Source organism: Myotis lucifugus, unplaced genomic scaffold, assembly GCF_000147115.1.
Source record: "Myotis lucifugus unplaced genomic scaffold, Myoluc2.0 scaffold_15, whole genome shotgun sequence".
In the NCBI taxonomy this organism is placed as follows: domain Eukaryota; kingdom Metazoa; phylum Chordata; class Mammalia; order Chiroptera; family Vespertilionidae; genus Myotis; species Myotis lucifugus.
In genome coordinates, this window is record NW_005871063.1 from 466440 (window position 1) to 479278 (window position 12839).

Here is a 12839-nt window from a genome sequence, read left to right on the forward strand (position 1 = left end):
AGCTACAGAGAGATCTGCAGATTCCTCCTCTTTGTTTGGGGTTTGGAGGTGCCCAGATGAGGTGCAGCTGTGAAGCAATGCAGGCTGCTGAGGAGCCTTATGCCTTCTTTTGAAAGCTCTGGGGCTCTTTGACCCAGGTGCAGTTTGTTAGGTTTTAGATTACAAAAGGCCAGGTCATTCATATGCAAAATCCTCTGCTCACAGCTTGGGTGGGGTTGTAAATTGGGTGGGGTGGGGGTCTCAGGGAATCACTGGGCAGTGCAAACAGCAATGGTTGCCTGTCAGTCAGTCCTGCCCTGGATAAGTCCCTGGATCTCTGTGTCTCGCGGCCCATGCAGGAACAATGATCGCTGCAAGCACCTCTGAGAGAAAGCCGCCCTCGTGTTCCGGCCCGATGCCAGACAGTCCAGTTTCTCCCCATATGAGTCTGGGTCCCCAAAGTCTCACCCGGAACTGGAGTTCAGAGCAGTTGGGAGCTTTTATCTTCCTCCCGATTGAAAAAGACCACAGCATACCCAGTTTCCAGCCAATTTCAAGCGTCTCCGTACCTCCGCTCTTCCGCACCTCTGCACCTCCTACCAGTCTCGATGTGCTTTTCTCTTTCTCTCTAGTTGTTGGACTTCCACTCAGCCAGCCTTCCCGTGATTCTGGATGATATCCGTTTTGTCTTTTAGTTGTAGTTTTGATGTGGTTGTGCGAGGCAGCAAGTTCAGGTGTTTACCTATGCCGCCATCTTGGTTCCTCCCCCCATTGGTTCTTTCTAAGCTCTTTTCATCTTCCTCTCCAGCCATCTCACTGCTTCTTTACCAGGCTCTTCGCTATGAGTCTCTCCTCTTCCCATGCCTGTCAAGGTCTTACCAGCAGTGACTTGGAGTTCACAGAGGCCCTGTTCCTGCTGAAGTTGTAACAGGGAAAGATGTGATCCTGGCATTCAATCTTGCCATTCACATGTTATTTTCCCCTCAAGGTTTATGAGTCATAGGCTCTGTAATACTATATATTTTCAAACATTACCAATTTAATAGAGTTTTATGGATATGGCTGAGAATCCAGCCATTCACTTTCTCATTTGGTAAAAAAATGAGTTTCAAGTTCCATGAAGATACCTTTACAGACTAAGAAAAGCTCAGCAGGGCTGAGTAGTAAAAGTTGAGTGGGCATGGGGGAATCAAGTGAGACTATTTGTATTAGAATCTCTAGTCCTCAGGAGGCTAACTAGCTACTCTTGGATACGTTATACTGTCTAAGTTTTTGTTCACTCATCTTCAATAGTGAATGGGGCGTTCTCATCTTAAGACGTTGGTAAGATATTACATTTGCAGTACAACACGTGCTTTGGATTTATAAATGCTCAGTGAATGAATGGTCACTGCTATCATGATCATTATATTGCCACCTTATAAGAGGCCACTATAGTGAAATGCTAAGCTTTTCAGAAGTGGGCTTGGAATTACAGTAAATAATTAGCACATCATAATTCTTAAGCACAATGTTTAACATTTTTCTAGTGCTTTTAAGTTAGGTAGCTATTCTTAAAAAGTTACTGCTGTGAATACCAGCATAAGCAGAAATCCTTTTAGCTAGTCTCAGCAATGAAGTGAACCTTTGAAGAAAGGTATATAACATACACTTGTACTGCTATTGTCAAAGCTGACCTTTACATAGATTGGATTTTAGCCTCTAAAATTTTCATTCCATACTCTTTAAGAAAAATCTCATCTGTCTGTTCTTCAACCATTACCATCCTTTTTCTTCTCATATTTTGATCTTTTAGAAATACAGTAGATGCTTACATCTTTACTATTATGAAAATAGGATATTGGAAAAAATAAGCAAGTCTAACTAGTGATGATCATGGATAAAAGGTTACAATTTACTTTTCAAATAGTTACAAGAGACTGGGTTTAACAGGATATAAGAAAATACTGTATTTCCAAGGGAAGCAAGTCATTAAGAAATCTCACATAATTTGATTCTAAATTTATTATAGAAATATTTTTAATAAAAAAAATTGTTAAAAGAGATCCATTAAGAGCTTATAAATTTTTATAGAATTTGAAATTAATATTTGCAAAATATTACACTGTTATTCCAAATGAAAGTTTGGCAGAGTTTTGAAAGAAGAGCTTTCTCAAATTTGAATGACAGCTCTGTGAAGGTAGGGATCACATTTGCCTCATTGATTGCTATTTTTCTGGTGCCTATGATATTGCTTGATACAAGTCAATGTTCAATAAATATTTGTTGGGTAATTTTTTTATTCAGTTATAATTGACATATATATCAGTTTCAGGTGTACAACATAGTGATTCAATATTTGTATATTACAACATGATCACTATAAGTCTAGTTAACATCTATCACCACACCTAGTTATGAATTTTTTTCCTATGATGAGAAAGTTTAACATTTACTCTTATCAACTTTTAAATATATAATACAGTATCATTATATAGTAGTATTTACTATAGTCATCATACTACATATTATATGGCCCATGACTTATTTATGTTATAACTAGAAATTTGTATCTTTTGACCCCCTTTACCCATTTTGCCTACCCCTTCTTCCCCACCTTCAGCAACCACTAATATGTTCTGTCTATGAATTTGATTTTTTGTTTGTTTAGGTTCTATGTATAAATGAGATCATATACTATTTATTGTTCATGGTCCGAGTTATTTCACTTAGCACAATGCCCCAAGGTCCATCTGTGTTGTCAAAAGTGGCACTATTTTGTCCTTACAGTTGAATAATATTCTCTCTAAAAAAAGTCAATTAAAAAAACGTTATTTTAGACCCACTAAACAATATAAGTAATATTTTATTAGCGTTTGCTAGAGATTGTAGATTACAGGTATTTATATTAGTTTATTTTTGTTATCCTATGCTACACTAGTTTTATTTATATAATTTGAATTATTTATTCACAATACTAAAACATTTTCAGTGGCCAGCATGAATTTATCTTGACCTGTTTCATAAGTATATTTTGTTCCTCAGGTTTTTCAAGATTATTTTAAAGTTATACTCTTCTTTTAATCCCAGAAACATTCAAGAAATTTGCTTTTTAAATGTTAAGAATTCAGAGATAAACAATATTAATAGTATGATATTTGTTGCAATGTATAAATTCATTTTCTCATTTCAGATTCCCAAATGCTGGAAAATCCTCTTTGCTAAGTAAAATTTCTCATGCAAAACCTGCAGTTGCAGATTATGCATGTAAGTATAAGTCGTTTTGTATTTTAATGTGTAGTGGTGATTTTTTAAAAACGAATCTTTCTCGTAGTATGAATAAAATGACAACTCATGAGGGTAGCCTTATGAATTTGAAAACTCTTGGCAGAATATATGCATTTCCCATTAATCTTTGAAACTTCTGCTGCCCTCAGCAGTTTCTGGTACTTGTTACTTCCTTTGTTGCATTTACTTTTCTGTTGCATAATTATTTATTTGGTTTAGTTATGATTTTATGAGGCTCGTGCAGGATTGGTGAGGCTTGAAGATCACTGAATGCGAAAGGACTAGACCAGACATAGTGATAGAAGTCTAAATTCTGGTCCACCCACCAAGCTTCTTCAAGTGCAGCAGAGAAACTTTGAGGCCCACTAATTAGATTGGACTGTGCATATTATAAACATCTGTGATTGTTCTTTTCTAAGCTTATTGTGCATAGCAAAAATAATTGTACCTTCTATATCAACAAATGAGAACATAATCTGAATTAACTTGTTCACAGAAAAGTATTTTTTATTTTATACATAATGCTAAGACAGTTTTGAGAGTATCGCCCTTTATTTTAGGCTTTATTTATTATTGCTTTTTTCTTTTAGTTACAACATTACAGCCTGAACTTGGAAAGATCATGTATAAAGATTTCAAACAGGTGGGTATTTTTAAAGTAAGACACTTGTAAAAAAATTAAAATAAAGTAACAGACTTGGTTGGAAGTGAAAGTACTTGCTTTTGGTAGTTGGACTTTATATTTGACTGTTTCTGTGGTGTTCGGGGGAGAGGGACAGTTACAAGATTTTGTTTTTAGTAATGGTACAACAGTAAATTAATAAAATTTTAAGTTATATAGAATATTAAATACTAAGCAATTATAAATACAAGGTAATATGAATATAGCAAACAATACTTAGAGAAAAAGAGAGCATTGTTTGTAATTTTTAAGGGAAATTACTAGAGAACCTTCAAACAAAATTTCAGGACATGAGACCTCTGTAGTGTTCACTGCTTTGTCACATACTCTGAAATCTTTATTCACAGGAGCAGTGTGTGTAGAGCAGTGTTTCCCATACCTTATTGCTATTCAGAATGATTTGGGTAGCTTAAGAATAACAATGATAAGTGAAGCCTGCACTCCAGAGATTTGAAACCAGATCTCTTAGGTGTGGGGCCTGGGCATCTGTAATTTATAAAACCGATTATGATGTGCAGTGAGGTTTGAAAACCACAGATGTAGGATAATGGCTCATAATGCTTATGATCTCCAAAGGAAAACAGGGATGCTATATCCTTTACTTTTTAAGGATGGTCAATAGTCCTCCTGATAGATTATGAATAGAAAAGGAACATTAACTACATATAGAATTTAAAATTTAAAACTGCAGAGCTGTACTAAGTAAATGCCAGCTGAATTAATATCTTTGAGCACTTTTAAGAATTTAGAAAGTTGAAATTCTGTGGAAAGTTTACATTAAACAATGTAATTTATGGAATTCTTACTAGAATTTTGTGATTAATAACTGTTATATTAATCCCTAAAGTTCCAGATTGTTAGATTAATAATTAAAAATGGGACTCTAATTTCTGATAAAGAAGGATTTTGATTCTTAATACATTTTGTTGTAAAGGTATTTTGGCTTTATAAAGATGCAGGGCTAATCACAAGTCAGGACCTGTTCATACTCAAAATACCATGAAACATTTTTTATGTAATTCTACTTACGGTTTTCATGTATTTTTCTTTTTTATCAAACCATTTAACTTTGTATTAGATATTGGTAGCTGATCTTCCTGGTTTAATAGAAGGAGCACACGTGAACAAAGGAATGGGCCACAAATTCCTCAAGCATGTAGAAAGAACTAAACAACTGCTTTTTGTTGTAAGTCATATGTATATCAATGAAATATTCAACTGAATATGAAAATCAATGAATGTAGTTTTCCTAGAAATTTTTAATAAAGTGGTAGCATATGTGATTCCACTAAGTCTGTTTAAATGGGGGTCAAATACCATAATCTTGGTTTATAATATGGGGGTGGAAATGGCATTATTTACTATAGCAGATGTAAGTTTGGCGATACTTGTCAAGGTTTAATTCCTTAAGATTTTCACCATAGTACTGTATTATATAGTGTCTTTTTCCTATTTTATTGGTGGTGTTAGATTATATATAGCTGACCCTGGAACAACATGGGTTTGACCTGTGCAAGTCCACTTATATGCAGATTTTTTTCTATAAATACCTGTGCTGTTTTTGATCCATAGTGTTGGGAGTCCACCAATGTTGAGGGCTGGCTGTATGCATTGATCTATGCCATTTTATATACGGGACTTGAGCATCCACAGGTTTTGGTATCCATGTTTGGGTCCTGGAACTAATCCTCCCAGGGTACCCAGGGACTGTAGTCAAGTTTTGGGGGAGGCAAAAATTATACACTAATTTTTGACTATGCAGGGTGGAGTAGGTATTGGTGTCCCTAACCCCCAAGGTGTTCAAGGGTCAGCTATTTATGACATTGTTCATATTAATGTAAATTGTCTTATCTATACTAGCTTTTCATGGTATTAATGGTTGTGATTTTATCAGAATAATTATAGTTATCTTGACACTTCAATTTCACTTATTTTGGTTTTTTTTGTTTGTTTTTTTTTTAAATATATTTTATTGATTTTTTACAGAGAGGAAAGGAGAGAGATAGAGACTTAGAAACATCGATGAGAGAGAAACATCGATCAGCTGCCTCCTACACACCCCCCACTGGGGATGTGCCCGCAACCCAGGTACATGCCCTTGACCGGAATCGAACCTGGGACCCTTCAGTCCGCAGGCCGACGCTCTATCCACTGAGCCAAACCGGTTTTGGCAATTTCACTTATTTTGTGTGTTTTTTTTGTTTTGTTGTTTTTTTGTTATCCTCACCTGAGGATATTTTTTTCATTGACTTTTTTTAGAGAGAGTGGAAGGGGTCGGGGAGGAAAGAGAAAAAGAGAGAGAGAGGAGAAACATTGATGTGACAGAGACACATCGATTGGTTACCTCCCACAGGCACCCCAACCAGGGCTGGGATTGAACTTGCAGCCCAGGTACCTTGACCAGGACTCAAACTGGAGATCCTTTGGTGTTCAGGCCAGCACTCTAACCACTGAGCGTGCTGGCCAGGGCTCTCTTATTTTGAATTACTAAATTACCAATAGAGTATAGATTGAGAAATTTTTTTTTGCTTGAGAGAATAAAACATTTCAAAACAGAAATATGTAGCTAATCTTATGTTAAAGGCTGTCTCTTTCCCTATTTTATTTTAGGTTGATGTTTCTGGATTTCAACTTTCTTCTCGAACTCCATACAGAACTGCCTTTGAAACTGTATTACTGCTTACAAAAGTAGGTTTTCTGTTGCTCTTTTACTGCATTCTGCATCTGGTCTAATATATAGGTACAAAAGACTATATGAAATGACAATAATTTTAATAAAATATATTCCACCTTTACTGTTTGAAGCTTTGATGATAAAGAATTATCTAAACTTGCTGTCTCTAGTTCTTCAGTATTAACCTGCTCCTCAAACTATTGCAACCAATAAAGCCTTCTTTATTGCACACTTCTCAAACCTTATCTTGCTTGAACTTTTATTCTTACTTCTTAGATTATTTCTCAGTCTACTTTTTATGCTCTTTCCTGTTTATTTTTTTAAAATATATTTTTATTGATTTCAGAGAGGAAGGGAGAGGGACAGGGAGATAGAAACATCAATGATGAGAGAGAATCATTGATTGGCTGCCTCCTGCACACCCCACACAGGATCGAGCCTACAACCCAGGCATATCCCCTGAACCATGACCTCCTGGTTCATAGGTCGACGCTCAACCACTGAGCCACCCTTGCTGGGCCTGTTTATTCTTTAATTAGCATTCAGTTAAGAAAATATACTGATGACTGTCAAATCTGTATCTGATCCCCAGATCTTTTGGTTAAGCTTTAGACCAGCTGCCTCTTTGACATCTTTGATTGCATATCCCATTAACTTCTCAAACTTAATGTGTATAAAACTGACCCTTTTTCCCCCTTTTAATTCTCCCACCTCCTCCAGAACTTACTGAGTATGTAAGCAGGAAACCTGGATGGTGGTCTTAATTCTATCTTTCTCACCACCTGTACCAAGCCCTGTCAGTTTTATATCCTAAATTCTGAAGTCATCTGCTTGTTTTCATCCACACTGTTTTAATCATCAACCCCTCTCATTAGAATGTTGTAAGGCCCTTCCAGTCTCATTTCCCTGTAATCCATTTTTTTATGAGGCAGCTCGAGTGAGCTTTGTACAAGAACCAACCTGATGTTTGTTCTCTGCTTAAAATACTTCGATAGTGCCCCATTGCTATTAGGTTAAGATCCAGCCTGACCGTGGTGTATGAGATCTGTCTGGTAAGGTTGGACTCCTTACCTAGCAGTCTATCTTTCTCTGCCTGCCCCTCTTCCATTCTATATCCAGCCCTATGATTTCTCTGTAACACTATGTGATGTTTCTTATCTCCAGGACTTTGTATATTTCCTTTGCCACTTTTTGCCTATTATGAATAATAGTGCTGTAAACATTTGTGTACAGGTTTTTGTATGGACATGCCTTCATTTCTTTTGAGTATATGCTTAGGAGTGGAATTGATAGATGAATGTTAATTCTCTGTTTAACATTTTGAGGAACTGCTGAACTGTTTTCTAGAGTGGCTGCACCATTACACCATTTTACAATTCTACTTGCAATATATGAGGTTTCTACTTTTTCCACATTAATATCTATGCTTAGATATTAATTGTTATTGTCTGTCTTTTTATTTTAGCCACCCTAGGAATGAAGTGGTATTTCATTATGGTTTTGATTTACATTTCTCTAGTGATTGATGATGTTGATCGTCTTTTCATGTGCTTATTAGCCATTTGTTGTCTTTGGAGAAACGCCTATTCAGACTTTGTGCATTTTTTAATTGGTTTTTTTTTGTCTTTTTAGTGTTGAGTTGCAACACTAAATTTTTGTGTTGAGTTGTAACATTATATTTTTGATACAAGTCCCTTATCAGATACACGATTTGCCAATGTTTTCTCCTCTTCTACCAGTTGCCTTTTCACTTTCTTTATGGTATGTTTTGAAATACAGAATTTTAAATTTTAATTGTCTCATTTGTCTATTTTTCTTTTCCTAATGCTTCTTGGTGTCATAGCTAAAAAACTATTGCCTAATTCCTGGTCATGAAAATTTTCTTCTATTCTAAATTTTATCTGTATGCTTAATAGAATTCCAGATATTTGTATTTGGCTCAAGACACAAATCACAGCTGTCTCTAGGATGTTATGTAAGCCAAAATATATTGACACATGACCTATTAAACATTTTCTGAGTTTCCTTTGTTAATTTTGTGGTGGTGGGATTTATTGCGTTTCAGAGATGTGACTAGGCTCTAGATTACCTAGGCCCGTGGTCGGCAAACTGTGGCTCGTGAGCCACATGCGGCTCTTTGGCCCCTTGAGTGTTGCTCTTCCTGAGCCTTAGGAGTACCCTAATTAATAACAATGTACCTACCTATATAGTTTAAGTTTAAAAAATTTGGCTCTCAAAAGAAATTTCAATTGTTGTACTGTTGATATTTGGCTCTGTTGACTAATGAGTTTGCCAACGACTGACCTAGGCCTACAAGGTAAAGAAATATATTAACAAACAGGTAACCTATATACTAGTAGATTATTTTAACAAAAATTTTTGGTCTTTCTTTTTTGACTTAAAGGAGTTGGAGTTGTATGATGAGGAAGTTCGAGCAAAACCTGCACTCCTGGCGGTAAATAAAATGGACTTGCCAGATGCCCAAAATAAATTCCATGAACTGATGAACCAACTCCAGAATCCTAAAGGTAAAACTGATTCATTCATTTAATGACAGTGTAATGAGTACCTGATTTGTGCCAAGTGATACAATCAGTGGAAAAGAAAACTGACAGTTACTACTCTTAAAGTATGTTTGATGACAGAACCCGTACCATATGAAACATTTGCATAACATTATAATGGAATACTCACCAAGTTTCAGAATGTGTGATGTTCTGTATGAAAGGAGACAAAGAAGAAAAAGATCATGTGAGCTGAAAAGGTTAGGCTTCATGAAGAAGTAAAACTTAAACTGGGTCCTTACTAAGTTATTTGGATCAGAAGAGGAAAAAGTCAGCATCTTCCTATAAAGTCTTTCACCTTAACATATTTCTCAGGTTCTAGAACTCTATTCCCCTAGTACACCGTAAATTTAAAACAGCTAATAGTTCTAAAGACGTACTTTATGTGTCTGCAATGTCAGCTCTGTGGGTCTTCGAAGAAGAACTTGAGTACATGTCTATGTACAGAAAAATAGATGCTGTTACTCCAAAAGGATTTATTTGTTGGAAATTTCTTTCTAAATGGATCACTTTGTATAAAGGAACGTAAAGGGTTTCTCTAGTCTGGCTGGTGTTGCTCAGTGGTTGAGTGTCAACCTATGAGCCAGGAAATCGTGGTTGGATTCCAGGTCAGGGCACATGCCTGGGTTGTGGACTCGATCCCCAGGAGGGGGCATGTAGGAGGCAGCCGATCGATGATTCTCTCTCATCATTGATGCATCTATTTCTCTCCCTCTCCTTTACCCTGAAATCAATAAAAACATATTTAAAAAAATAAATATAAAGGTACTCTCCATTGTCTTGAATGTTGAACTTTGCAGAACTCTCTACCCTATAGTGATGATGCTTTCGTTTTACTGAGTCTAGAAGAGAACTTCTTCACAAACGAGGAAATGTAGGGAGGATAGCAAGTGCCTAACATGTTTTTAAATAGTACTGATTTCTCTGTTTTTATTCCTGGGATAAAAATTGGGGAAAATAAATTATTATTAGGAATAGCAGTCGACACCAGAAGATTCTTTTTCTGCTCAAAAATATTTCCCTGGTGCAACTTACATAATGAAGCTGTCCTTGAGTTACTTTTGGGATATAAATATTCCCTGGAATTAGTAAATAGTCTTTATTCCTTAATGTCATTTGCTTTATGAGATCATTACATCTGTTTGCTAGATGATCTTACAGAAGGCATTTTCAGAGGAGGTACCAGAAGAGAAGGTAACTCAAGAGTTTGTGGCTGTTTTGAACCATCAAAAACAAATTTCTGAGTTTTACCTCTCTGGACTTCTTGAGGGCAAATGAATCTCAGAAACCAAGCTCCCTGTTGGCTTGTCCATTCTCTTTCAATCCAGCCTTTGCAGTTCATGTCAGTATTGACCCATCCCATTGTATGCCACCCCTCCTCCCATTGCCTTGGTGGTCTGGGAGAGGAAAAAGTAATAGAACATCTTTCAGCTACTGTGGAGTGATAAGAGTAGACTCATCTGAAATGCTCTCCCTTTGAATTACCCCCACATCTTTCTCAATTTTAATATGGTTCCTCGTACCAGTGCCTATACTTTAGGGCAGTTAAAGGCCATCCATGTATGGAGGCAAGCTAGCGTATCCCAAATCATAAATTATGTTATTTTTATAGAAAGGTTCTTTCAGAGAATCTACGTAGCCTCACTTTAGCAAACACCTCCTCCCCCAAAGCAACTTGCTTCTGTAAGTAAATTATCTTCTGTGATTTATTTATACTTAATTTGGTTTAAAATATCTTAATCCAACAAATATCTCCCATGTGTCAAGAACCTTACCATTGTCAATAGTAAAAACCAAGGATTCTGAGAGCATATTAGAAAGAGAAGGAAAAAGGAATTAAAAATGCTGTTTTCAGTTTCTTGGTTCACAAATCAAACCTTTAACATAGTTCTGACTTACTTCAAAGACAGTGAAAATCAGCATAGTTTTGTGTGTTTTTTTGTTTCAGATTTTCTGCATTTATTTCAAAGTAAGATGATTCCAGAGAGGACAATGGAGTTCGAACATATCATCCCCATCTCTGCAGTTACGGGAGAAGGAATTGATGAATTAAAGAACTGTATAAGGAAATCTCTGGATGAACATGCAGACCGGGAAAATGATGCATATCATAAGAAACAGTTCCTTAATTTACAGATTTCTAATACAGTATCTCATAGTGAGCCACTCTCAAGGAATGCTGTTACTAGTTCCAGAATGGATACAATTTAAATCCATTAAAAATGAACATGAAGTTGTGTTCGTTTGAAAACTTTTCCATAGAGTATTATGTATTCCACAGTTATTATGAACCTTCTGATATATGCGCCATCATTTGGGAACCATATCTTTATAAGTTGTTTATAGTTAAGTGTATTAATAGCAAAAAAAAAAAAAGAAAAGTGAAAGCTGAAAATGACAGTTTATAGTTTTATAGCCAATCTACCTAAAATAAAATCCTCTGATATTTCTGTACTTACAATGTCTCTAGTGAGATCATTTTTTAAAAATATATGAAAGGATTTCTCAAATATTATTAAAGTGAGCAACTAGGTATTGTTTGTTTTGAGTCTGTCATGTACTTCGTTCAATTATGAAGAGTTCTCATTTTAAGAAAATCTAAAAACCCTAAATTTGAACATAATGTTCGGTGATAACAAAGATCACTGATAATATTTAACAGATAGCAGCAAATAGATTTCAGCTTTTGGAAAATTTTCCTTTTTATTTATTTTAAACGTATTTATTTTATTGATTGCAGAGAGAGGGAGAGAGAATCATAGATTGGCTGCCTCCTGCACACCCACCACTGGGGATCAAACTTGCAAACCGAGCATGTGCCCTGACTGGGAATTGAACTGGTGACCTCTTGGTTCCTGGGTCAGTTCTCAACCACTGAGCCATGCACTGGGCTTAAACTTGTTTTTATTGTTGGGAGTATTACAGATGTCTCCCATTTTATACCTCCACCAGCTTCTGTCCCACCTCAGGCCTTCACTGCACTATTGGCTGTGTCCAGGGGCTGTGCATATATGCATATAAGTTCTTTGGTTAATCTCTTCCCACTGCCCCTACCCGCCTTCCCTTGTCAATCCATTCCATGCTTACATGTCTCTGGACTTATTTTGTTCATCAGTTTATTTTATTCATTAGATTCCATATATACTAGTAAGTGAGATCATGTGCTATTTGTCTTTCGCTGACTTGCTTACTTCACAATTTACCATAATAATTTAAGGTCCATCCATGCTGTCTCAGAGGGTAAGAGATCATTATTTTTTTACAGCTGTATAATATTGCATTGTGTAAATGTACTGTAGCTTTTTTATCCACTCATCTATAGCACTTCGGCTATTTCCAGATCTTAGCTATTGTAAATGACGCTGCTATGAATATAGGTGTGCCTATATTCTTTCTGATTGGTGTTTCATGATATATTCCCAGGAGTGGGATTGCTAGGTCAAATGGCAGTTCCATATTTAATTTTTTTAGGAAATTCCATACTGTTTTCCACAGTGGCTGCACCAGTCTGCATTACCACCTGCGGTGTACTAGGGCTCCTTTTTTTTGCTCCACATCCTCGCCAGCACTTACTGTTTGAACATTTTCTTTTTTAAGTATAAGAGTATATTTTCTTACTTTGGAGCCGATTGGTGTATGACTCATTTTTTTATGGCCTAGTCTTTTTCATTAC

The 12839-nt window shown here is 36.1% G+C and overlaps 1 protein-coding gene across 4 annotated transcripts in view; it reads left to right on the plus strand.

Moving 5' to 3' along the window:
• GTPBP10 (GTP binding protein 10) overlaps positions 1-11624 on the plus strand; it is a 21079-nt gene extending 9455 nt beyond the window's left edge. For all 4 annotated transcript variants that reach the window (XM_006084933.3, XM_023750680.1, XM_023750679.1 and 1 more), the window contains 6 exons: positions 3152-3225; positions 3837-3889; positions 5007-5114; positions 6539-6616; positions 9007-9130; positions 11115-11624. In XM_006084933.3, the coding sequence (XP_006084995.1) occupies positions 3152-3225; positions 3837-3889; positions 5007-5114; positions 6539-6616; positions 9007-9130; positions 11115-11377 (700 nt within the window). In that variant the 3' untranslated portion in view covers positions 11378-11624. The remainder of the gene's footprint in view (positions 1-3151; positions 3226-3836; positions 3890-5006; positions 5115-6538; positions 6617-9006; positions 9131-11114) is intronic.
• Positions 11625-12839: the final 1215 nt, after the last annotated feature.